The following is a 24,719-nucleotide window of genomic DNA, read 5'->3' as shown; positions in this document are numbered from 1 at the left end:
GAGCCCCAAGGGAGGAGGGAAGGATGCTCTGGGGAGAACCCAGCCCCGCCCCGTATCCCCAGCAGCCAATGGGCGCGCGGTCCTCCCGACGCCCCCTGGGACGTGTAGTCCGGACCCGGGCGCCCTCGGGCGCCGCCGCGCGCCCCTAGACTCCACGTCCCGTCGTGCGCCGGGAGGAGCGGGGATTGGCCGAGCCCCGCCCCCGGTCCGCCCCGCTCCGCTCGCGCCGCAGCCCCAAGAATGAATGAAATCGTAGCGCGCTGGGCGGCAGAGCGGGCGGCGCAGGCCGGGCTGGGCCCGCGCGCGGCGGCAGCGGCGCCCCGGGCCGGAGGCGGCCCAGCCGAGTGGGCCATGGCCACCGCCATTCAGAACCCGCTCAAGTCGTGAGTGTCCCCGCCGTCCACATCCCTCCATCCCGAACCTCCCACCCCCGGAGCCCTTCCCCCTCCCTCGCTGGGGAGGGGGACGCAGCGCGCGAATGGTAGTTGAGTGGGGGCCTCCAGCACGCCCCCCCGTGCCCCTGGGGGGCCTGCCACCCCCTGTCGCCCCCTGGGGTCTGAGGCCGGAGCCCCTCCAGGGTCGCGGGGGCGCCTCTTCTTTGTCGCTGTCAGTGAAGGAATGTGGCGCGGGCTGGGGGTGGCGGAGGCCGTTTCCCCACCCAGAGTGGGGGTAGGGGCTTCCCTCCCCTCCTCCTGCATCTCTCCTCCTCCGTGTCTCTGGGGGCGCAGGCCTGCCCCAGCACGAGGATGGCAGTACGAACGCCCAAGTCCAGATCTCAGTCCCCGGGGTCTCCACCACCCTCTTCCCCTCATCGAAGCACCTTTCTCTCTTTCCCCGCTCTTTCTCCGAGGACCTCGGCCCGCGCGGCCGCAGGGTGGAAGCTGAGACGCCGGGGGTCCTCGGTTCGATCCCTGCTGTCGACCCTTTTTCCTTCCTGGGTCTTCAAGACCTAGAAGCCTCGAAGCCCCGGTCAGCTTAGACTGTGGGATCCCTCCCTCTCTCCGCCCATACACATCTAAGGAGAGCATCTCCCATCCGCTTGGGGACCAGATGCTCGGGAGAGGGTGCTCCGAGCTCCCCCACTCTCCGGGGATTCCCTCCCTTTCTCCCTGTCCGCGTCCGTCCTCCGTGCGTGGGCTTCCTCCCGGGCCCAGTGGCCAGGAACCTGGAGGCCCGGGTTCAAGGCTACCTGCCTCCCATCCCTCCCCTCTCCTAGCCATCCCTCGCTTTCTCCATCTCTCTTCTTCCGTCTCTTTCCCTTTCTCTCTCGCTCCCTCTTCGGAATCCCGGACTCCTGGGTCCCAGCGCTCCCCACCCCCCTTCCCCAGGCAGTGACAGCGGGTTCGGAGTGACAGGCGCGGCCGCTCCCGCCTCCCGCCCGGGCTGGCGAGCGCGGCACTCCCTTCCCCCTCCTCCTGGGCCCGGGGGAGGAGGCGGAGGGCGAACGCCGGCAGCGCCGCACAAAGGGGCCGGGGCGACCTCCCCCACCCTTCCCCCAACCCCGTGCGCTCGCCGCCTTGACCTTGAACAACGTGTGCGGGGGTGGGGGGTTAGGGAGGGGAGAGGGTTGGGAGGGGGAGGGGCCCGGGAGCGCCCCCCCTTACCCCAGAAGGGCTGTGCCTGGTGGCTGGACCACAGGCCCCTCTTGCTTCTGGTTTCTGGCGGGGGAAGTTGAGAGAGGAGGGGCGGGGGCTTGTAGGCACACGCCTACACGTGCGGCTTTGCGGGGAGCGGAAGAGGGCTGGGAGGGCGTGTGTGGGGTTGGGGTCTGTGTGACGGCGATCCCCTCCTGCTTCCCTCTCACTCGAAGTCGTACATACAGACAGATGTCTCCGCTATGAGGGACACCCTCACGCTGGCTGGGATGGGGGTCCTGTGCAGGTTGGTGGGTCTGTAGGCATCCAGGCCTCCGCACGCTAACCCTGGCCCAGACCTTGGGGGAGGCGTGGGGCAGCCCATTGCAGGGCCGCGGAGGCCAGAGGAAGCGTTGTGCTGGGAGCGCCAGCGCCCTTCTTTGCTGTCACCTTCCCAAGGGTCTGCAGGGGAGAGGGTGGGACTCCTGCTCCTGAAAGAATGTGAGTCAAATCCCCTTGGGAATGGGAGGCTGGAAGGTGCAGCCCTCAGAGTTCTGATTGCTCGCCTTCAAACCCCGTCTGGAGACACGGATCCCCCCTCCAGCCTCAGTGTTACCATCTGTGACCTGGGGACTCATAGCAGCTCTTATCACCTCGTGGGGTTGTTGTGATCTTTGTAAAGCCCTCACTACAGAGCCTGACCCTAGCGGAGTGGAGTGACGATTATTAATAGTATCAATATTGATTTCACTTGTGCTCCAGTTTCCACCTAGGGCGCTGGGGGTGGGGACAGGAGAGTGGTTTGCAGGGAAGTTCAAGTGTGGGAGAGGGGTAGGTGAAGGGAAGGGAGGGAGCCCCCTCCACAAGTGTCAGCCTGGGTCTGGGGGTCAAGTCGTGCTGGTGGACAAGGGCCTCTGGGGAGGCGACGGAGTGTTCCACACTCAGACTCCAAAATGACGGAGTTGGTGTAGGGTTCTGGGTGTGGCAGCAGTGAGCCGGGGTGTTGAGGCTGGAGATGTGGGGAGCAGTGTAAGGGTGTGTTGGGGGGTCTGTGAGGTGCAAGAAGAAGGTGGCAGGGCTTGCTGTGGGTAAGATGTGGGGTGGCCCCTGTGGGGGCCTGGGGGCCGGAGTGAGCATGGGGCTGCCAGCATTCCTGACTTACTCCCCTGGCCAGCTGCTCTAGGCCAGATGTAAAGCAGAGGCCCGCTCCCTTCCTTCCGTTGGGGATGGGGGAGGGAGAAGGTCAAGACCTTACCTGGGGGCAAAGGGGAGCCTTTGAGGAAGAGCTCTAAGACTAAAGGGGTGTGTGCACCTGTCTGTTTATCAGTGACCATGGGTGTGGAAGACCCCGAGCGGGTCTCTCTCACTAGGAGGCAGGTGGGGGCATCAAGTGACCAAGAAGCGAAGGCTAGTACACCTCTTCTGTCTGCTGGAGAGCCCTCTGGTGGACAAGGACATTTGTGGGCGTTGTCATCCATGCAGGGGCTCTAACTTGAACACAAACTTTGGACCAACTGGGTTCCAGGTGCATGCGTGGCACTGGGTGAGTGCCATGACTCGCCTCACTCTCTGGGGGTCCCCTAGGGCAGATCCTGTTTGGGTGACGTGGGAGAGAGAAGGAGGTAAGGCTGACTTGGGTACAGACATCATGGTGAGGGGTCCTTCCCGGAGTCCCACCTTCAAACAGCTACCAGCGGCAGAGAGCAGGTGAGCTCACCTCTCTGTGCCTCATCTGGAAAATGGGGTCATAACAGCATCACCCAGGAGGGTCATAATGAGGCGTAAATGAGTTAATCCCTGTCAAAGCACTGAGAACTGTGCCTGGCACATGGCAGGTCCTCAGGATATTTATTCACTCAACAACTATTTATTGAGCATCTATTCTGTGCCAGGCATTATTCTTTTTAACAACGGTTAGCTCTCACCATTTCACAGCTTAGTACCTGCCAGATCCTCTTTGTGGAATGAATGAATTTATTGAACACCTACTCCCTGCCAGGTGTCTTTTAAAACATCTTACCCATGTTTACTCATTTAATCATTTTACAGATGAGGAAACTAAAGCCCAGAAAGGTGAAGTTATTTGCCTAAGGTCACATGGTCACCAAATGGCAGAGCCAGGATTTGAACCCAGGAGGTGTGGCAACAACTCTCAACCAGCCCCGGGGCTGTCAGGCCTGCGGAGAGGGTTGAGCAGGGCGGGGTCACTGTGAGGTGACAGCCCCGAGTGGGAAAGGACAACAGGGGTCCCTGGAGCCAGGAGGGACTGGGGGGATGGGGGTGGGGGCGGTGTCAGTGAGCCACCGCCTGCGCCAGCGCGGGTGTGTTGGTGGGACCCTGTGTGGGCACCTGGAAGGCAGGCGTCGCTGTCTCCTGGCATTGAGGTGTGCGTGCGCGTGTCACTGAAAGTGCGTCTGGGTGGAGGCGTGGGAGTGGGGGCGTGCGTGAGTCTACGTGGGCGGCTGTGAGTATACGTGTGAATGTGTGTACACTGCCGTGTGGGTGTGCGCGTCCAGGTGTGCACGTGTGAGCGTACGCCCTTGAGGCTAGACGTGTGTACGGGTGAGCGTGTCGGGTGAGCGTGTTGAGTGACCGTGCGTGCTCCGAGCCCTCCTAGGCGCCCCTCCCTGCGGGTCCCGCCAGCCCCGGGCCCGGGACTACAACTCCCGGCATGCCCCGGGCCGGCCCGCCCCGCCGCCGCGATTGGCTGCGGCCCGGCTGTGCCCGCCCCCCGGGAATGAATGGATGGGCGGCCTCAGCGCCCGCCCGAGCGCGGGGAGGACCGACCCGGCGGGGACCTGCTGGGGGCAGGACCCGGGGAGCAAGATGGCCACGGTCATCCCCGGCCCCCTGAGGTGCCGCGGGCGGCGGGAGGCGGGGGAGGGCGCGCGGGCGGGTCGGCGCGGGCGGGCGTGTGTGTGGCGGCTGGGGGTGGGGCCGCCGGGGTGTCTGGGGGGCTGTCACCGCGGGCCGGGCTGCGCGGGGGTGCGAGCGTGTGTGACTGTGGGCTCTGGCCAGAACGGGGTCCGACGCGCTGCTCCTGGAGGAGCGGAGGGCGTGGGGAACTCCGAGTCCTCGTCGGGTCCTCTCCGGGGAACGGGGTCATGTCCCGACCTGCGACCCCCGGGGCTGGGGAGGGGGTGAAAAGGCCCGGGGGTGCGGGGGCCTTGGTAAACTTGAGTGAAGCCCGTACCACCTTTGTCTTGGCATGTGGAGTGTGTGTCACTTGTTTGTGTTCTGGTTTTCGTGGCTATGTGTGTGGATATGTGCTTAATTTCTTTTATTCGACACTAGGTATTTTTGGATATTTGGGTCTCTGAGTGTGTGTGTCCATGTCCTTTGAAACTGTGCCTCATTTGTGTTCTGTGGCTTTGCATACGTGGGTATGCATGTATTGGTGTGTAAATTTTTGTGTGAATATGGGTGGATTTGTGTGTTTCTGTGTCCTATATGTGTGTATCTTTCTGTGTTTGAATATGTGGCATTTATATGTTGGTTTTTATATTGTGTATCTTTGTGAATGTGTGTGTGTATCCTGTGTGACTCTGTGTGATTTCTTTGTATAGTGTGTCTGGATCGTGTGTGATTTGTGTTGTGTCTTTGGATATGTGTGTAAGTGCATATGTAGGTAGTTTGTTTTAACATTTCTTCTAACATTTGTGTATCTGCGTGTGTCTTTGGATGATGAGTGTGTGTGTGTTGTGGTGTGTGGGAACTGTTTGCATGTTGTGTGTCTTTGTGTGGGTGATTTGTTTATGTTGTGTGTCTTTGGATATGCCATGCGTATCTGTGCATGGATATATGTGTGATCTGGCTGTTTCTACACTATGTGACTTGAGATATCTGTGTTTTTCGGAAGATATTTGTGTGTGCACATATGTGAGGTTTGTCTGTTTCTCCTTTGTGAGTCTTGGGATGTGTCTCTCTTTGTGTGTGAATCCTGTGTGACTGTGTGCGATTTGTCTGTGTTGTGTGTGTGGATATGTGCTGGGATGGTAGGGTCTCGGTGTATTTTTGTCTCTTTCTATATTGTGGGTATCCACTCGTTGGCTTGAGGCCTGCCTGAGCCCCGGGTTGGGGGCTCCTGGGTCCAGGAGCGGCAGGAGGGGGAGAGGTGAGGCTGGGGAAGTGGGCCCACCCACTCCCGGCGGGCGGCTGGGGGAGGGGTGCTGGGCGCCCGGGGGCGCGTGCCCTTGCTGACAGCAGCCCGCCCGCCCTCGCAGCCTAGGCGAGGACTTCTACCGCGAGGCCATCGAGCACTGCCGCAGCTACAACGCGCGCCTGTGCGCCGAGCGCAGCCTGCGCCTGCCCTTCCTCGACTCGCAGACCGGCGTGGCCCAGAACAACTGCTACATCTGGATGGAGAAGACCCACCGCGGGCCGGGTACCGGCGGGAGGGCGGGGCGGGGCGGGGTGGGGCGGGGCGGCGGCTTTGCGCCCGCGTTCTGACCGCCCTTCTCCCTCCAGGTTTGGCCCCGGGACAGATCTATACGTACCCCGCCCGCTGTTGGAGGAAGAAACGGAGACTCAACATCCTGGAGGACCCCAGACTCCGGCCCTGCGAGTACAAGATTGGTGGGTGGAGCTTGGTCCTGTGCCTGGGTGGCCGCCATCCGTGCCCCCAGCAGGCGCTGAGAAGTGTGTGGTGGTGCCAGTGTGTGTCTGAGCATCCGCCTTTATTCCCCTCCCAGCCAGTGTCCGAGGGGCTGGCTGTGTGTCTGCAGGGTGTGTCTGGGTGGGACCCAGAGATTCTCCGCTGTTCCCTAAGTCACTGAGCTTCGACCTCTGTCTGGCCCTACCTGGGCCCAGGTGTATTGCAGGGTGGAGTGGTATCTGCTGTGTGTATCGAGTCTTTGTGTCTCTCCCCTTATGAGCTGGGGTGGATCAGAGTGTCTGGCTGTATTTCCTCCTGTGTGTGCCTTCGTGTGTCTGGGTGTGTCAGAGTGTCTGATGGTAACCCTTCCATTTGCAGTGGACTGCAGCTAAGTGTCTCAGTCTCTTTCCAGGTGTTTCCAAGTGTATTAGAAGGTTTATTTCCCCTGTGTGTGTCTGGCCTGTCAGAGGATCCAGGTGTTCCTGAGTGTGTCTGGGGGTTTCAGGGTGTCTGCTGTCTCTTCCTGGGGGTGCCCACATGCTCTGGAATGTCTGGGAAAACCTCTTCCCTTCGGGTCTGGCGTCTTCGGTGTATTTCTGTCCACGTGCTGGTCCAGCAGAATGTCTGGCCTTGCCGCTTCTTGAATGTGTCCAGTACGATCAGAGTCACTGGCTGTTTCTCTGCCCCCATCCAGGTGTATCCAAGTCTGTGTGGGTCCAGGTGTATCGGAGTGTCCACCTGGCTGTCTTCCCAGCTGTGTCTGTATCTCTGTATCTCTATGTATGTCCGTGTGTATCCATCTGAGCGACCCTCTCTGGGTGTGTCTGGATCTTCCCCATGGGTGTCCAGGTGTATCGTAGGATCTGGCTGTGTCTTCCCCCATGGGTCTGGGCACATCTGATGGTCTAATGGTCTCTTTCTGAGCGTGTCTGGGTGTATCCAAGGGTCTGGAGGTGTCTGCTCTACGTGTCTCGGTGTCTCTGAGTGTCTGGGTGTCTCTTCCTTTGTGTGTCTGGCTGTCTCGGATGCTCTGTCTGTATCTCCCCCATGGATGTCCCTGTGTTGCTTCTTGTGTATCCGGTTTGAGTGTGTGTATCTCTCCATATGTGTCCACGTGTAAGTGAGGGTCTGGCTGGGTCTCCCCAGGGTCTGGGCATCCTCCACTCTGTATGGTTGAATCTTGGCGTCTGTTGCTGGCTGAGTGTGGGAAAGCCTCGTCCCTCCAGCCGAGAGCGTGGTCCCCGACCTGGGCAGTTGGAGGAGTCCTCTAGGGACAAGTTCCCCACTTGACCCCCCGTGGCCTTGTCCCCAGACTGTGAGGCGCCCCTGAAGAAGGAGGGCGGCCTCCCGGAAGGGCCGGTCCTTGAGGCTCTCTTGTGCGCGGAGCCGGGGGAGAAGAAGATTGAGCTGAAGGAGGAGGAGACCATTATGGACTGCCAGGTAGGACCCCAGGGGCCCCAGCTGCCCTCTGTCCCCTGCCCTCGCACACCCCGTCCCTGTCTGAATTCTCCCTGTGCCCTGGGCCTTTGTGCCTCTGAGTCTCCATCCTCCCACGCCTTGTCTCTTTTTGGAAGACCTCTTGACTTGCCCTACCACCCCCCATCTCCAGCTCTGCCCAGGACGCCCCAAAGCAGAACAGTGCCCCCCACCTTCTTGACCCCCATCTCCCTTCTCCTGATGCCCAGAAACAGCAGCTGCTGGAGTTTCCGCACGATCTCGAAGTCGAAGACTTGGAGGATGACATTCCCAGGAGGAAGAACAGGGCCAAGGGCAAGGTACCCCCCAAACCCCCCTCCCCCTTCCCGTCCCTGCAGAGCCCGTTTAGGGAGTGTGCCCAGCGGTCAGACCCTGCCCCAGTTTGACCTCATTTACTCCCCAGAGCAGCCTGAAGCATTTTATGCCCATTTTACAGATGAGGGAATGGAGGGTCGGAGATAGTAAACCGTTTGCCAAACAGAGATAGTACAGTGGGTGAGCGCTGTCTTCATACCTGGGTTGCATATGGGGAAACTGAGCCCCAGAGAGCTCAAGGGAGTTAGGCCCACAGCTAGGAAGCGGCAGAGCTGCGATTCGACTTGTGGGCCCTTTAGTTCCCTCCCTGTCTCGGCCCCTCACTCCTGCCTCTCCCCCCAGGCATATGGCATCGGAGGTCTCCGGAAACGCCAGGACACCGCTTCCCTGGAAGACCGAGACAAGCCGTATGTCTGTGATAGTGAGTCCTTCTGAAGAGGGGGAGAGAGAGAGAGGGGGGCCCCAAAGACCCCTCCCGGCCCGCCCCTCCCTCCTGTCTGGACCCTGGTGGGGCAAGCTCAGGCCTCTGGCAGAGGGGGGAGGCATGATCCTGGAGGCCAGTGTGGAGGCAGCCTGGGCTGGGGGGCTGACGGGCCCTCCCTGCTCGCTCTCCAGTCTGTGGGAAACGGTATAAGAACCGGCCCGGGCTCAGCTACCACTACACCCACACCCACCTGGCGGAGGAGGAGGGGGAGGAGAACGCCGAGCGCCACGCCCTGCCCTTCCACCGGAAAAACAACCATAAACGTGAGCAGGCCGGCCGGCCGCGGGGGTGGCGAGGGGCCCTGGGAGCGGGGGCTGTGCAGCCTGCGAAGGAGGGGGCACGTTAGACATTTCTGGAAAATCTCCAGCTCGGCGGTCCCCTCCCCCCACCGACCATGGGGATGCTGGCTCTGGGGTTGCCATGGCAACCAACCATCTCTCCCTCACTCCCGGCCGGGCGTAATATTTCTGGGTCTGATTTATTGTTTCAATTAGAGCTTGGGGCGGGGGTGATAGATGACTCCCCTCCCTCCCCGCCCCCCTTTCTCCCTTCTCTGCTGAGCCCCGGCTGAGGCGCAGGGTCGGTGGCCTGGAAGCCGGTGGTGACCGCCCATGCCCATCCCATGCCAGCCTCGACAGCGGAGGGATGGGCGAGGGCTTGTGCAGATGCTCTGCTGGGGGAGAAACCATCTTCCCACCCATCCCTTGGCAGGAGAGGGCAGTCTCTGGTCCCGTCCCCATGCTCGCCCGGGCACCTCTGGCTTCAGAATTTTCCTTTGGAATGTCTGTTTCCATACCAGATCTTGGCCAGTGGCATCGACCCAATTTTTATCTCGCTGGGGCTGAGTGGGGAGTGGCTGTCTGGTAGAAGCGTGTACGAGCCGGGAGGCAGGGGACTCTTTCTGATGCTGTATTTGCCAAGTTGTTACCTAATAAAGAGGACATGTCCGTTGTCCTCAAAGTTAGGGGGCTCCTGGTGAGAATTATTTGGGTACCCCCAAATCTCTTTTGCTCCTGGCCGCAGCTCGGGGTAGCTACTCTCTCTCCCTGCCTCTCTCCTGCCTGGACCAAGGGGTCCACCTTTGGGGCTGAGGCTGGGGTCAGGGTGGGGCCTTGCCTATGGTGAGAGCCCCTCTCTCTGTCCTCCACCCCCAGAGTTTTACAAAGAATTGGCCTGGGTCCCTGAGGCACAGAGGAAACACACAGGTAGGGACGCCTCCCTCTGCCCCTACTTCAGCAGCAGCCTTGGACGGGGTGCCCTGCCTGCCCGTGCCAACCCCTGCCTGCTGTCTTGCAGCCAAAAAGGCGCCGGACGGCACTGTCATCCCCAACGGCTACTGTGACTTCTGCCTGGGTGGCTCCAAGAAGACGGGGTGTCCCGAGGACCTCATCTCCTGTGCTGACTGTGGGCGATCAGGTGATGCCCCTGCCGGAGTTTCCCGGGGGCCGGGGTGGAGAGGCCTCCAGGAGTGCCGATCTGGAGCATGGGAGGCAGACACTGAGGATGGGGTCCCCACGGGGGCCCTGCGGATAACCAGAGGGCTGCTGAGGACTGTGGGAACTGAGTGTGGTCGCGAGGCTCTGGGAAGGAGGCGATGTGGTTGCCATGGCGTGGCGGGAAGCGGACTGTGATGGCGGGTAATGGATTGCCACTGCCTGGTGCTGTGGCCGAGAGAGGGCACTTGCCACGGAGTTGTGGTTAACGGAATGTGGTTTCCCACGGTGGATTTGTGGGGAATAGACTGTGGTTGCCTCAGCACAGCGGCTAATGAATTGTGGTTGTCATGGTGTTGCGGGGAATGAAATATGGTCATTGTGGCAATTGGGGATAGTGCAATGTCGTTGTCGTGGCCCTTGGCTGTGGCTGGGGTGTCTGCACCGGGGTAGTGGGCTGACTGGCAGATTGGCATCACATGGTACTGTTAGAACCAGGTCGGTCGCTGCGGCATCCCGTGCAACGGGCTGGGGGCGCAGGGAGGCAGGGTGTGGGACCCTGCTGCAGAAGGTGGTTGCCATGGCCTCGTGCCTGGGAGGACGTGGCTGCCACGTTACTGCCGGTCCTGCCGTGGGTAATGGACGGCGGCCACCTCAGCACGGTGGTTCAGAGAGCGTGGCTGCCCGGGGTTGTGGGTGGTAGGAAGTGGTTGCCACAGCACCGTGGGTAATGGAATGCGGTTGCCATGGCATTCTGGGGAGCAGAGGGTGGTTGCCATGGCGGCTCGTAGGAGGCTGGTGGCCAGGCGGCCCTGCCCGCAGGACGGTGGCTGGGCCCCGTGGGCAGGGTGGGGCCGGGCTGTGGGCCGCAGAAGCTTGCCCGGCCTTCTGAGCTGTCTCTTCCCCAGGGGCACGATGACCCCTAACCGCATCCCTGCCCCTCGGCCCCCAGGACACCCCTCGTGTCTGCAGTTCACCGTGAACATGACAGCGGCCGTGCGGACCTACCGCTGGCAGTGCATCGAGTGCAAGTCGTGCAGCCTGTGCGGCACGTCGGAGAACGACGTGAGTGCCGCCCGCCTCCCCGGGACCTGCCCCCAGGCGGCCCCCGTGCCCCCGCCTCTGCCAGGAGCCCCTCCCTGGTGAACTCTCGTTACTGTATTAGTATTGTTGTCAGTGTCCATTCACTGGGCCCCGCATTTCATACTCCTCATCGCTCTGAGCCCTCCCAACACCCACAGAGGGAGGAACTCTTGAGAGAAACTGAGCCCAGAGAGGGGAAGGGACTTGCCCAAGGGTGCCCAGCTAGGAAAATGGGACAGCTGGGACTTGAACCCCTGTCCACTGCTTCCAGGGCTGGTATCAGCCCATCTCAGTGTCATGTGAATGCCCCACCGAATCTTAGAGAGCCCAGGCTACAGAATGCACACTGACAGTCCTCAGGGTGCTGCAGGGTTTTGCAGAGTCCGTGATGCAGACTTTCTCAGAGCCTTTTCTCGTGGAAGGGACCGCCTCCCCCAGCCCCTCGGACCTAGCCCCTGCCCCAGCCCCCCACCCCGGTTTCTGGTACCCATGCCCCCAGGGTGCCAGCTGGGCGGGTCTCACCCCCCAGGACCAGCTGCTGTTCTGTGACGACTGCGATCGGGGTTACCATATGTACTGCCTGAGTCCCCCCATGGCGGAGCCCCCGGAAGGTGAGAGAAGAGGTGGGTGGGCAGGAAAGTTGTCTGCTGGAGGTGGGGGGGGTTGGGCAGCCCTCCCCGGACCTGGGCCTCACTCCTTGTCCTCTGCCGCCCCCACAGGGAGCTGGAGTTGTCACCTCTGTCTTCGGCACCTGAAAGAAAAGGCTTCTGCCTACATCACCCTCACCTAGGCCTGGCTCTGGCTCACCGGAACTCTGGGGTGGTGCTCGCCTACCTGCCTCTTGGGGCTGCTCGGCTCTCCCCGTCCCTGAGGCCCCCCAGCGGGAGGGGACGGGGCCTGTGGGGGCTGGGCCCCCTTCCCTCCGTGCAAGTGGAATGTCGCCCTGGGGGTCGGCGCCCGGCAGGGCCCCCTCTCTCCTCCCCCACCCCTTGGCCAATGGGCACCAGGGGCTTCTGCTCCCCTCAAAGCCATACCCCGCCTCTGGGCGGGCACGAGGGGTCGTGGATGCCAGCTGGGGGCACGGACACAGTCTTTTTCTAAAGAAAAAGCCAAAAAGTTAAAAAAAAAAGAAAGAAGAAACTAATATATACAAAGAGTCCTATAAGGCCTGGCTGGGTGGACGGGGGCACCGCTGAGCCGTCCACTGGGCACCAGTCTATGCCAGCGTTCTGCCTGGCGGCCTCTCTCTTGAGTTTCTGGAGTGGCAGCTGTCCCCCTCCCCCCAAGGTGGCACCATTCCCCCCTGTGCCCACGGCAGGTGGGTGTGGTGCCCCCCCCCGCCCCTCTTGGTGCCCACCATGGATACTGCATGAAGTGAACCATGGCTCTGAACGCCGTTCCCGCCCCGCCCTGGGAGCCCCGCCCTGCCGGTGGCTGTGGCCGGCGTGGCTGGGTGGCTGGCGGCCCCTGCCTGGCGCCTGCTGGGATGAGAAGCACATACTCTGCAACGGACTCGTTTCTCCTGCCCCCCTGCCCCGATGCCCCGCCGGCCAGGCCAGACTGCCCTGGCCCCCCTCGCTGGCCATTTTGGGGGTAGCGAGGGGGCGTGGTTGTTTCTTGTGGTTGTGTGTGTTTGTTGTTCGGTTTAAAAAAAAAAAAGGGAAATTGAGGCTGCAAGTGGGGGAGGTGGTGGGTTGGGGGGTCTCCCCCAATCCAGGCATGCCCCTCCTTGTAAACGAGTCTCCTTTATTGCCTGCTCTGCTGTGAATTAACTTGTTCTGTGTATTAAACCGGGCCTGACCCGTCTGCCCACAACTACCTCGTCCTCCAGGCTGGTTTGGGGCGTCACCAGGAAGGGGAGATGGGGCCTCGCTGGGGAAGAAGCAATTGAGGTTAACAGCTGGAGCCGGCCCTACCTCCGTCTCCCCGTCTCCCCCCTGCACCCCGCCTTTCTCTGGCTTTGTCCCAGCTCCTCCCTGCCTTGCCGGAAAGGAGAAGAGGGGGGATGGGGTGGAGGGGGCTCCCGCCCCGCCAGCTGTGGTTGCCCTGGCAACGGACTGCTGCAGCTGCAGTGGGAAGTGAGGAGGGAGGCGGGAGCTGGGAGCTGGGACGGGGGGAAGGGAAGGGATGGAAATGAAGACGGTGGCCCCTCCCGGGCTGGGGTGGGAGCTGGGAGCCAGCAGCATCTCGTCCTAGGCCCAGACCTCACCTGGGGCTCCCTGTCCTGGACGGGTGGCAAAGAGCAGAGGGAAAGGGGCAAAGGAAAGAAAGGTGGAGACACAGGGACATCAGGAGACTGACATTTGGTTGAGGCGAGGTGAAGAGTGAGAGAGAACCAGGACACAGATGGGGAGAGAGACGCGGACAGAGAGTCACAAATTTATAGAGAATCAGAAAAAGAGAGCAGGAGAGAGCTGAAGAGGGAAGAAATAGAGCAGGAGAGAGATGGAGATGAGGAGAGCCACAGGAATTATGGCGAAGAGAAGAGATGGAGATTTAGTGGGAGAGGGGAAATAACTAATGAAAAATAGCAGACACATTTTGGGAGACAGAAGGAGGAAGGAGACAGTGATTTGGAGAGAGAGAAGCAGAAGAGATTCACGGAGGGGAGGCAGAGACCCAGGGCACACAAATGAGGAGAGAGAAAAAGAGAATCAGAGGAGAGGACATTTGGGGAGAGAGCCTCAGAGTCAGGACCAGGGACAGGCAAAGGCCCAGGACGACGACAGAGAGAGAGGAGACTCAGGGAAGAGAGGGACACAAAGAATTTAGGGGGCAACAGGAAAATCTGGAGACAGCCAAAGGGGGGAAAGGGTCAGAGACTGGATGAGGAGAGAGCCAGAGACGGGGTGGGAGGGGGAGAGACCGGGGGAGCATCCGAGAGGGCGCCTGTGTGAGAGAGAGGGGGACAGGGCACCAGCCAGAGGGAGCGGACAACTGGGGCAAGGTGGGGAGGGGACGGGCAGGGCACAGTTGAGGTGAGACCGCGGGCTGGCATGTGCCGTCCTGGGATCTGGGATCTGGGAGTTGGTGTGTCACAGGCGCCAGGAGAGGATGTGAGAACAGCTTGTTCCACCCGTCCAGGGCTGGTGGGGGAGGGCGGCACGGGTTAAGGATGAGGCCTCACGGAGGGTGGGGACAGCAGGGAGCATGTCTGGAACACTCTAGAATTTTTAGGAGATGTGGAAATAGTTGGTCCACCTCTTCTGGAAAAAGGATACATACCCGTTTTGAAAAAATATATTTTTCGGGGGTTGGGGGAAGGCCTGAGTCAGAGAAGCATCAGGTTTTAGCTCAGAGATGAAAAACTCAACGGCAGGTACACGGGGCTGGTGGGCCTGAGACCCTGCCACGTGGCCAGCCCTGTCCAGAGCTGGGCTGCTCTCAGATCCGGGTGGAGCCAGACCCAGACTTCCCACGGGAGGCCAGACTTTGGGATTCTCGTGTGGAATTTCGAGATTTGGAGAATCAGGTTGACCCTGCTCCTCCGGTCAAACTGCAAGTGTTCGCGTGGCAGCTGCAGATCCGGACCCCGGGAGCTGAAGATGCTCCCCGGCCAACGGCCAGGAGAGCCCCTGGAGGAGGGCCTGGCCCGGGCTGAGGCCACCGAGGCCGTCAGTATCTTTCCGGCCACCTCCACCTCGCCGTGCTCCCCCGGCCTGGAAGCTGGGGCATTTCCCACCCCAAACCACCAGCCAGATGACGGGCAGAGGCCCAATGCCACCCACGGGGGGGGAGGGGGGTGGAATGCAAATTCAGCAGGGCTGGGGGGGCTGGTGGGGGCGACAGCCCAGCCCCAGAGGCCCCAGACTCAGCCCCAGACTTGCTGCGAAGGAGACATTTACTGAGCTGGAGATTGGCTTTCCTGACACCTGGTCTCCAGAGTTCTAAAGGGGACAGTAATTCTAAAGCCAACACAACTCCGTGGGCTGGGTCTGGCTGTCGGGCCACCGGTACGGGACTTCCGGGGGACAATCTCCTGCTTTTTAACTTAAGGACTTTGACATTCCGCGTGATAGATTTCTGTTGTCTGGGTTTCGAGGAAAAGAAATTTGCAAGGCTGGTGTTCCCGGGCTCTTAGGGAAGTGTGTGTCACAGTGCTTGGGACAACGGGGACAGGGAGGGGGCCCACGCTGGACCACACCCTCTCGTCAGTGACTCCAGGCAGCTGCCCAGCTAGTGAGCACACGAGCCGTTTCTATGAAACATTTATTTCCTTTGAAACCTCCAGAAACATGCCAGAAAATCTCAAGACAGGAATAGGAAAAAAAAAAAATAAAAATAAAAAATCCAAATGAAACAAATCAACACATGAAAAAAATGCTCCCGCTCTCTTCAGCCGTCGGATAGAACACCAATCTCAAATTAAATAGATTTGTTTTGCAGAGATCCTTAAAAAAAAACAACAGAAAACAAAACCCAAAATCATAATTTACACTTGTCAATGTACATGATTAGGTCCCCAAAATGATTTGAATGATCTGAAGAGGTGAGGAGATGACTTAAAAAAGGGGGGGAGGGTGGTCTCCAGGTTAGGGTCCGAGGAGGGGGGGTGGGGTGATCCTGGAGAACCTTCTGGAAAAGGGGGTCCAGGGAGAGGGGCAGAGACGTCACAGTAGTTGGCCAGGGCTGAGGACCGAGCTGGTCCCGCCTCACCCCCCCCCCCCCCCCCCCCCCCCCCCCCCCCCCCCCCCCCCATGGAGGAGCCGGCAGGGCTGAGGGCTCCCCGGGGCGGGGCTGCGGGCAGAGGGGGATGGCAGGGGGGCACAAAGGGGCGCCCTTTGCTCTCACCCCTGCTCATCCAGCCTGGTACCTGCCCGAGTGCCTGTGTCCTGTGTGGTCCCCAGAACCCCCTTCCCTGAGGTTTCTGGCCCCAAAGAGAAGGCGGTGGGATCTCTGGACAAGGGCTGGCCGCCTGGTGCTCCCAGCCTGAGCCAGGCCCGCACAACCCCCTGCCTGGTGGCTCCCCCTAAGGGAAACCCGCCCGCCCACCCTGTCTGTCCCTCCTAGTCCTCTGTGCAGCCCCAGCCCTCGGGGGACGCGCCTTGATCCTCAGCTGGAGGTTGGGGGGATCCACAGATTGTGGCCATAAGGACTTGTTCTGGCGCAACTCTACATGAAAAAATAAATATATATATATTTTTTTGTTTTGTTTTTAAAGGAAAAAAAGAAACTCTGTTTCCTGGGTGAACAGTGTAGTACCACACCGGCCTGGCTGCTGGCCAGCTGCCCCTTATTGCCTTTAGAGAAGCAGCACCCCGTGGGGGCGCACGGGGAGGCCACCCCGGGCGGGGGGGGCCTGCGAGCCGGGCCGAGAAGGGCAAGCAGACCCGGAGAAGAGATGAAGGCTGTCTCTCTCCAGCCCAGAGCTGTCGCTGCGTGGTCGGGGCCGGTGAGGCTGGGGGGCTCTGCCCCGGGCCTGGTGGGCAGCAGCTGGAAGTGGAGGGGCCCAGGCGCCGAGGCTGCTGGCGGGCAAGGGCCGATAGAAACAGACCGTGTAAACGGTCCCACGTGTGCAAAGAGGGCGCTCCCTCCGAGACGCTGCCTCTGGATGCTGGGATTTCTGCTCTCCATCCTGGGACCCCCAAGAAAACCACTGAGCCTCTAAGAAAGTGCTCCTGTCTGCTTTCGGAAGGATGGGGTGGGAGGGGTCATGTCCGTGCTTTTTGGAGCAAGGGCACTGTTTCCCCTGGGGCCTCCTCTCTCCGGGGCCTCGGGGAAGGACGGTGGCTTTCACGCTGTGACTTTCATGCAGCCCAGGCTCTGTCGTATGTGGGGAAGCCAGCTGGTCGTGAACTCCTGGAGTGCTGAGGTCTGAGCCTCGCTCCTGCCCTCCCTCCCCTTCCTCCAGCTTCCGATGGCTTGGTCCTAGGAAGAGGCTGGATGGGGAGGGCAGGATGGGCCCCCGGGGCGTTGTGGGCACAGCCCAGCCCCCCGGGAGCGGAGACAGGCAGTTCAGAGGGAGGCCTGAGACCATGTCACCCTCTGGGGCTCGGGGACCATGAGTCCACCCTGGCCCCCAGCCCCGGTGAGGCCTGGCTCAGGGCCCACTGCCGTCTGGGGTTTCCGTGTCCACCGGGAGGGCGGCAGGGCCCTGGCTGGGTTCTCTTGGTCACGCCTGCAACCCGGAGCGAGCTGAGGGAGAAGGGAGCAGGGGCCGCGGCCTCTCCGTCTCACAGGTCCTTCTTGTCCCTGCAGAAGATCTCAGCGAACTTGCGCAGCTGCTCGCTGGCGGCCTGTGACTCCTCCTGCAGCCGCTGGTTGTTCTCCCGCAGGCTGGCCACCTCCGACTGCAGCACGGCCTTGTCCTGCTTCTCCTGTGGGTGGGGCCGGGCATCAGCAGGCGGCACAGCCAGTGGCTCCCGGACTGGGGAGCCCCGGCTCGGCTGTGGGATAGAGCCAGGCTGCCAAGGTTCCCATCCCAGCTCTGCTTCTCGACAGCTGAGCAACCCTGGGGAGGTCGCTGCACCTCTCTGGGCCCTGGGTCCCTCAGCTCTAAGAGGGGTGGCTGAGGTTTCTATGAGGACATATATGCCAAGCTCTTGAGACACAGCCTAATGTGGAGTAACCGTTCGCCAAACCCCACTGTCATTATCGTCACCTCATTTCACCCTCACAGCCGCCCAAGGACTTGGGGACTGCTGTCACCCCCATTTTCCCGGAAGAGCAGGTGTGGAGCTGGGAAGTGGGTGTGGGGCTGCTGCACAGGCTCCACGGCCTCTTCTGAGACGCCCTTCCAGGATCATGGACATCCCAGGGCAGTGACTTGTCCGAGGTCACACAGCATCGAGCGGTGGGGTGGGGCTGAACCCGGGCCCCTGGAGTCCTGTGCTTGAGACCCGCACGTTCTACTCTGCCACCATTTGCCTTTCACCCCAGAGTACATAAAACAACAAGTCGGCATCCTCTGACCTCTCTCTCCTCCCTCTTCCACACCCTGGAGATGAGGATGCGGAACAATCCGGAAGGTTGCCTTCTGCATGCCCCTCTGACTCGTGGATGGTAAACATTTAAGTGTGTGCTGTTCCAGGAAACAGCGCTGCTGCTTGCTTAGTTTTTTACTTACTGGACTTCTTTTGTATGTTGGTAAATATACAGATTTCTGTTATTATTTTAATTGGCTGCAGGATATTCCGCTGCATGGGTGTCCTGTCATTCACATAACTTTCTCCCGTGAAGGAATGGCTGCACTGGCTCCAACTTTTTATTGCTAATAGTGCAGCAATGAACATCCTGCAATTACATTTTTGATAAATATTGTCCAGCTGCCCCCCAAAAAGGTTGAGCCAATTTATTCTCCCTCCAAGAATGAATGAGAATTTCTCCGTGTGCTTACCAGCCTTCACTTTTTTTTTTTTTTTTTTTGGTGAGGAAGATTGGCCCTGAGCTAACATCCGTGCCCATCTTTTTCTATCTTGTACGTGGGATGCCTGGCACAGCATGGCTTGATGAGCGGTGCTAGGTCCACACCTGGAATCTGAACCTGCAAACCCTGGGCTGCCGAAGTGGAGTGCATGAACTTAACCACTATGCCACTGGGCTGGTGCCAGTATTGTCACTTTTTTCTCTTTAGTCTTGACTACATTCAAAGGTGGCGGCCTCCCCTGGAATAGAAGGGGTGGGTTGGGACATGGGCCTCAGTCTCGCTGGCCCCCAGAGCGTCTGGAAGTGGAATTGGGAGGTGCGTGCCACATGAGGCGGCTGCCTGGTTGCCTTACCTTCTGGAGGTCCGTGTGCAGCTGCTTCAGCATCACCTCCAGCTGGTACACCTTGCCTGTCAGATCCAGGGGCGGCTCCTCGCTGCAGGGACAGGGGACAGGGTCAGGCCCAAGGCCCAGAGCTAGGAGGAACATGGGGCACAGGCCCCTCTGCCCCCAAGGTTCTGGGGAGTCCTCTCCTTGCAAAGCCCCGAGGGGCGCTGGGAGGAGCAGCTCCGGGGGAAGCCGGAAGCCAGCCCTCCCCCCAAGCTCCACCCAGCGAGGGCAGTCTGTGGGTGAGGCTGGCGTCGTGGGAGCACTGAGGGATGCACACAGCCGCTGGGGGTGCGGGGAAGCGGGGGCTGCAGCAGATGAGGAGAGAGGCAGGGGTCTCGGCCCAGGGAGCGGGGAGCACTCGGCCCTTCCGCCCCCCCCAGCCCTTCCTCCCATCACAGTCCTGGACCTTGGGGACCAGGGGCTGCAGGGGAGGTGGAGGCGGGGGGAGGAGGTCACCAGTTTAGGGGCAAAGGGGGCGAAGGTGTGTGCCCAGAGGCCACAGGTCCTCCATTTCCGCCCCCGCCCTGTCCCCACCCCGGCTGCACTGGCAGTCACTGCCTAGTCCTGTCATCCCGGGGGCACAGCTCTGGTGGGGGCTGAGTTCTGCAGCCAGCGCGGGAAGCCAAACCAAGAAGAGAAAAGCCGCCCTGGAACAGCGCTCACAGTGCCCGAAGCTCAGGGCCCGGACGCCGGGCACGGCCAGGAGTGCAGCTGAGTGTGAAACGCACTACTGAGATCCAGGGACGTGCATACACGCCCTGCCCATTCTCTCTCCCGCTTTTTAATTCTAGTCTCTGCCAAGCGAGTGCCGACAGACATGGAGCACTAAAGGGGAGGAGACAAACGCACATTTGTCTCTGTCCTCCTGCCCCCGAGAGCCTCGTGAGCAGAGCCTGGGCCTCAGTCACCAGTGACTCGGTCCCCAGAGAGCCCAGCACAGGACCTGTGGGGCGGGGGAAGGCAAAGGGCAGGCGAACGTTTGCATAATTGAGGAATCCGTGGAGGAGACCCAGGAGCAGACAAAGGGGAAACTGAGGCAGAGAGCAGGGCCCCGAGCTGGGCAGACGGTGGGGGGGGGCCCTACTGTCAGTGACGTGCGAGGAGATGATCCTGGCTTTGCCTGGCGGGTGGCGGGCTGACTGCAGCACCTGCCTCCTGCCCGGTGTCCCTCTTTCACTGTGCGGGCGGGCCGCCTCCTGGGCCTTGGGTGGCCGGGCCCCTGGGTGCACCCAGGGAAAGCTCACCTCATGGTGGGGGTGGTCCTGGGGGTCGCGGGCCCCCTCTCCAGGCTCAGGTGGCTGTGGACAGCACTGTGAGCAGGTGGGACGTCCGGGCTCAGAGTTGGGTCGTTGAGAGAGAAGAGCGAGACGGCTCTTTGCACTGCCGGGGAGAGAGGGGGGAGCGGGGTTGGCAGGGCCCCCAGACCGACAAGCCACGCCTCCCCCTGCACATCCCCATGCCACTTCTGTGAGATCGCGCAAGCACCTGGGGGGGATTCTTGCCAAAAAACCAAATAAGGAGAACCAGCAAACCCCACCCTGATTCGGATCCTTCTAGATCCAATGGCCACTTTACACCCAACTCAAGGCACAGAGGAATGAGTGAAATGACAGTGTGAGGAAGGACCCAACCCAAGTCAGCGCCAGTGACCTGGTGTCATCAGTGAGTCAGTGGACCGGGTCGAAGCTGGCTGGTGGCCAGGTTGGGGTTTGCTACGCTCTAGCTCTGAGCGTGTCTGCGAAATTTCAAAGGAAAAGTGCAGCAGAGAATATCGTGTATACGGGGGGAGAAGTCACGGGGGGCTGCCAGTTAAAGCGGGGATCCCTGGGTCCCACGCAGACACGTGACGCTCTGGGTTCGGCCTGAGCACCTGCATTTTTAGCTGCCCTGTGACGGCAGGAATTGCTGCCCTCGAAAAGCGGGTCAGGGAGCCCCGGGGCAGCCGGACAGGGGACCACGTGGACCCAGGCAGCAGGCAGGTCTGCGCGTGTGCCCCGGGGAGAGGGCACCGCCAGGGGCAGCGCACACACACCGCCAGCGAGCAACTGTTTACACTTCTGTGCGTGAACAGCAGCACAGTAAAACCTGAACACCCTTCCCTTAGACTCTCCAATTATTCACATCTTGCCACAGTGTCTCTTTCTCTCCTTATCGGCGTGTGTGTATATTTTTTCCCTTAATCTTTGAGAGTAAACTGCCAACGTCACGGTCCCTTACCTTATGGACTTCACTACACTTCTCCAAAAAGTAAGGACACAGCACACTATCACATTCAAGAAATTTAACATTTATACCATACACTGTCTAATAGAATCATCTTAAAATTTCCCTGATTCGCTAATATCCTTCATAGCTCTTGTATTCTGCCTTGGATTTAATATTCTCTTTGAAAATATTTTTATATGAACAACTTCAAACGTGGCCCCAAAGCAGAGAAGATAGCATCATGAGTCCTCCTGAACCCATCACCAGTTTCAACACACCCTGGCTTCCCCCCCAGCATTTCCTTGCTGTTTTTCATTCTTCTGATTACTCCTCTCCTTTACTTTTCTTTTTTTTTTGGTGAGGAAGATTGGCCCTGAGCTAATGTCTGGTGCCCATCCTCCTCTATTTTTTATGTGTGATGCTGCCACAGCATGGCTTGATGAGTGGTGTGTAGGTCTGTGTCTGGGATCTGAACCTGCGAACCCCAGGCTGTCAAAGCAGAGTGCATGAACCCAACCACTACACAACCAGGCCGGCTCCTCTCCTTTACTTTTTAAAAACAGTTTATTGAGTGGCCAGCCCAGTGGGGCAGCAGTTAAGTTTGCATGTTCTGCTTAGGTGGTCTGGGGTTCGCTGGTTCGGATCCTGGGCGCAGACCTATGCACCACTTGGCAAGCCATGGTGTGGGAGGTGTCCCACATATAAAGTGGAGGAAGATGGGCACAGATGTTAGCTCAGGGCCAGTCTTCCTCAGCAAAAAAGAGGAGGATTGGCAGATGTTAACTCAGGGCTAATCTTCCTTAAACAAAAAAACCAAAACAGTTTAGTGAGGCTGAATTCACATACAGTACGCTGCACATGTGGAAAGCGTCTAACTCGAGAAGTTGTGAGGCATGTTACACACACTGTGCCTCCATCGCCATCCTCAAGATCACGAACATACCTACTCCCCGGGAAGTCTCCTGTGCCCATTTGCAAGAACCTTCCCCCAACTGTTTCCTCAATTTAAAACAACTTTTCATTTTGAAATAACTAGGTTTACAGAGGAGCTGCAGAGATGGGAGAGACTCCTGTGTCCCGTCCACCCAGCCTCCCCCGACGTGACTTCTCAGATAACCGGGACACTGTGAGCAAACTAGAAACTGACACCGGTCCCCATTATTCACTCAACTACACACTTTCTGCGGGTGGCACCTGTTTCCCACCCGTGTCCTTTCCCTGACCTGGGGTCTCATCAGATCCCATGTGGCACTCAGTTGCCACATCTCTGGGTCTCCTCCAACCCGGGACAGTTTTTCAGCTGTCCTTGCATTTCGTGACGTTCACACCCAAAGTGTTCTCGTCAGGCTTGGTGGAATGTCCCTCAGGTTCGGTGTGTCTGATGTTTTCATGGATTTGGGGGAAGACGAGACAGGTGGTGTGTCCCTCTCAGTGCACTGTACCAGGGGTCCATGATGTCACGCGTCTGGTCGCCGGCGATGGTGACCTCGCTCGCCTGGTTACGGTGCTGTCTGCCCACTCTGTCCACCGTGAAGTTACTGTTTTTCTCTTTCCATACTCAATTTGTTAGAAGTGGGGAACTAAGTCCAGCCCCCACTCAAAAGGAGAGCAGAAAAGCATCTGTGGAGAGCACAATAATCCAGAATATTCTGAGGCAGACACTGAGGCTATGTCAGCATCCTGCTTCTGCTGAAAGCTTCCCCACGAATTTCAGCACTCATCAACAATCACAGTGTCGTCCTGAGGATTCTCTGCTCCCCCTGTGCCTTCTAGATTTATGAATTGGAACCCTCCTGTGACCAAGAGTTGCCGCGTTACCCCCATCTGTGTATTAAGTTATTTACTTGTAAGAGAATGGACTCGGGTATTCATTTTATTCCTCGGGTTATAATCCAAGACGACCGCTATTGATTTTGTCGCTCAATCCTTCCACCGTAGGCCACCGGGAGCGCTCCAGGTTGGCTCCTGGGTCCCTTTGACACGCCCTATCCCCTTTTATTTTTTTTAGCCCTTCCCTATTTTCTGATACCATAGAAGGTGATCCCCTTTACTTTTTTGTTTTCTGGAATATTTTAAAGCAAATCCCAGACATCTCTGTATTTGTGTTTCACCTGAAGAAACATCACTAAGTATCTCTCCTGTTAGTTTTTTTTTTTTTTTTTAACAAAACTACTATGCCACGGACGCACCTACCCAAATTAACAATAACTCCTTTAGTCTTTTCCATTTATTTTTATTATTTTTTTTTGAGGAAGATTAGCCCTGAGCTAACTGCTGCCAATCCTCCTCTTTTTGCTGAGGAAGACTGGCCCTGAGCTAAAATCCATGCCCATCTTCCTCTACTTTATACGTGGGACGCCTACCACAGCATGGCTTTTTGCCAAGTGGTGCCATGTCCGCACCCGGGATCTGAACCAGCAAACCCTGGGCCGCCGAGAAGCGGAACGTGCGCACTTAACCGCTGTGCCACCGGGCTGGCCCCTAGTCTTTTCCATATAATCGACCGGCACAGGATAACCCACATATATCTTCACTAAAAAAATCAAACCTTACAATGAGCTGAAGGCACCATGACTCCACTCCCGGACTGGCCCCCTCCCAGCTCCAGGGCAGTAACTGCCACTATGGTATCCGCATTTCCTTCCAGGCCTCTCAGCTGCGCCCCCCACCTGACCGCCCCCCCCCCCCCCCCCCCCCCCAACCTCCATGCTGTCACTGCGCTGCATTTGTTAATTTCATAAAGGAGGAGGAAACAGCTCCCTGGGTGACTGACGCACAGTCTGGGTGAGGACCCAGCGCCACCGAGCTGGCTCCCTGAGCTTTCCCACCCGTGGGTGCGTTTCCCACAGACACGGGCAGGAGGGTAAAGCGGTGGCTGTGGGGTGCGGAGCAGGGGCAGGGCCCTGGGATAAGGGCCCATGGCTGGGTGGGTCAGTGTCTGGACAGCTCTGCCTTCCCCAGACGGCCTCCGGGTCTCCAGGGAGAGGCCTGGAGCTGGCCATCCGCCTCCCGCGGGCACAGGACCAGGATAGGATGCCGGGAGACCCGGGGGCAGAAGCCGGCCCAGCACCTGGCCCCACTCCCTGCATTCCTCCCGGGACACAGCCTGGCCCGCACACCCCATACAATCAAGAGCCCTGGGCTGGAGCAGACCCTGCCCACTGCTCCGGGAGCCTGGGGAGGGAGGGCCCCTCTGCAGGCCCCATGGAGACCTGCAGGGGACGCTCAATAAAGGCCCTCAGACCCCTCCTGGCTCCCAAATCTCGGCAAAATCCCAAACGTCCCAGGGACACACAGGCGTTATAAACGGTGAATCTATGTAAACCCACTTAATGCTCAGAGCCCCCTGCAGGGCGGGACTAGGATCTGACTTTACAGATGGGCAAACTGAGGCCACAGAAGCCAGCCTGTCACCCAGCCCACCCACCAGCGGCAAGGCTGGGGCTAGGACCCAGGCCGCAGCTCGGGCTTCCTTTCCAACCCCTGGCGATCCTCCCTCCCTCAGGAGACACCGTGTCCTCCACTCTCCGGGCCCCGCACTGCCTGGACCCCAGTCCTGCACAGCCTGACAGTCCTGGGACTTATAGGCGGCACGCGAAGTCCTTGGGCCACCAGCATCCAGTCTGTGGAGTCAACCAATGAACCAATAAAATATTCGGGGTTCTTGTTTCTCCAGGAATCACCCCTGCTGCCCACTGTGGCCTTCTGGACGGCGGGGGAGCAAGAGGAACGACGCCAGGCCAGATGGGCCATGACGACGGTCACTGGCTCACACAGGGGGAAGGCTGTCCCCACACCCCG

The 24,719-nt window shown here is 59.5% G+C and overlaps 2 protein-coding genes across 15 annotated transcripts in view; one reads left to right on the top strand and one right to left on the bottom strand.

Annotated features, from left to right (window-relative positions):
* The first annotated feature begins 231 nt into the window (after positions 1 to 231).
* On the top strand, positions 232 to 12,774 carry DPF1 (double PHD fingers 1). 11 transcript variants are annotated; one of them, XM_023649630.2, is made up of 12 exons: positions 232 to 383; positions 5,798 to 5,958; positions 6,042 to 6,149; positions 7,481 to 7,608; positions 7,854 to 7,943; positions 8,302 to 8,380; positions 8,575 to 8,706; positions 9,598 to 9,648; positions 9,740 to 9,859; positions 10,829 to 10,941; positions 11,489 to 11,570; positions 11,679 to 12,100. In XM_023649630.2, exons 1-12 carry the CDS (start codon positions 241 to 243, stop codon positions 11,747 to 11,749), a joined length of 1,278 nt encoding a protein of 425 aa, XP_023505398.2. In that variant the 5' UTR covers positions 232 to 240; the 3' UTR covers positions 11,750 to 12,100. The 11 variants fall into 11 exon arrangements, with proteins under 11 accessions (XP_023505398.2, XP_023505397.2, XP_070080447.1 ...); XM_023649629.2 differs by having other exon boundaries at positions 11,459 to 11,570; positions 11,679 to 12,099; XM_070224346.1 differs by having other exon boundaries at positions 11,489 to 11,582; positions 11,679 to 12,058.
* A 2,380-nt stretch (positions 12,775 to 15,154) lies between these two features.
* Positions 15,155 to 24,719, bottom strand: part of SIPA1L3 (signal induced proliferation associated 1 like 3) — a 93,033-nt gene continuing 83,468 nt past the window's right edge. For all 4 annotated transcript variants that reach the window (XM_023649620.2, XM_023649624.2, XM_023649625.2 and 1 more), the window contains 3 exons: positions 19,958 to 20,093; positions 18,678 to 18,759; positions 15,155 to 17,276 (listed from right to left, as the gene is read on the bottom strand). In XM_023649620.2, the coding sequence (XP_023505388.2) occupies positions 17,133 to 17,276; positions 18,678 to 18,759; positions 19,958 to 20,093 (362 nt within the window). In that variant the 3' untranslated portion in view covers positions 15,155 to 17,132. The remainder of the gene's footprint in view (positions 17,277 to 18,677; positions 18,760 to 19,957; positions 20,094 to 24,719) is intronic.

The sequence above is a fragment of the Equus caballus genome, chromosome 10 (assembly GCF_041296265.1).
Source record: "Equus caballus isolate H_3958 breed thoroughbred chromosome 10, TB-T2T, whole genome shotgun sequence".
Classification (NCBI taxonomy): Eukaryota; Metazoa; Chordata; class Mammalia; order Perissodactyla; family Equidae; genus Equus; species Equus caballus.
Note: the sequence above shows the minus strand (reverse complement) of the source record. Positions and strands in the feature narration are given on the sequence as shown.

Bases quoted from the DNA above. Each gene is read 5' to 3' on its own strand.
- DPF1 (XM_070224345.1), top strand. From the start codon at position 241: ATGAATGAAATCGTAGCGCGCTGGGCGGCAGAGCGGGCGGCGCAGGCC. The intron at 9,649-9,739 runs GTAGGGACGCCT...GCTGTCTTGCAG, and splicing joins GGCACAGAGGAAACACACAG to CCAAAAAGGCGCCGGACGGC. The intron at 9,860-10,828 runs GTGATGCCCCTG...CTCGGCCCCCAG, and splicing joins TGCTGACTGTGGGCGATCAG to GACACCCCTCGTGTCTGCAG.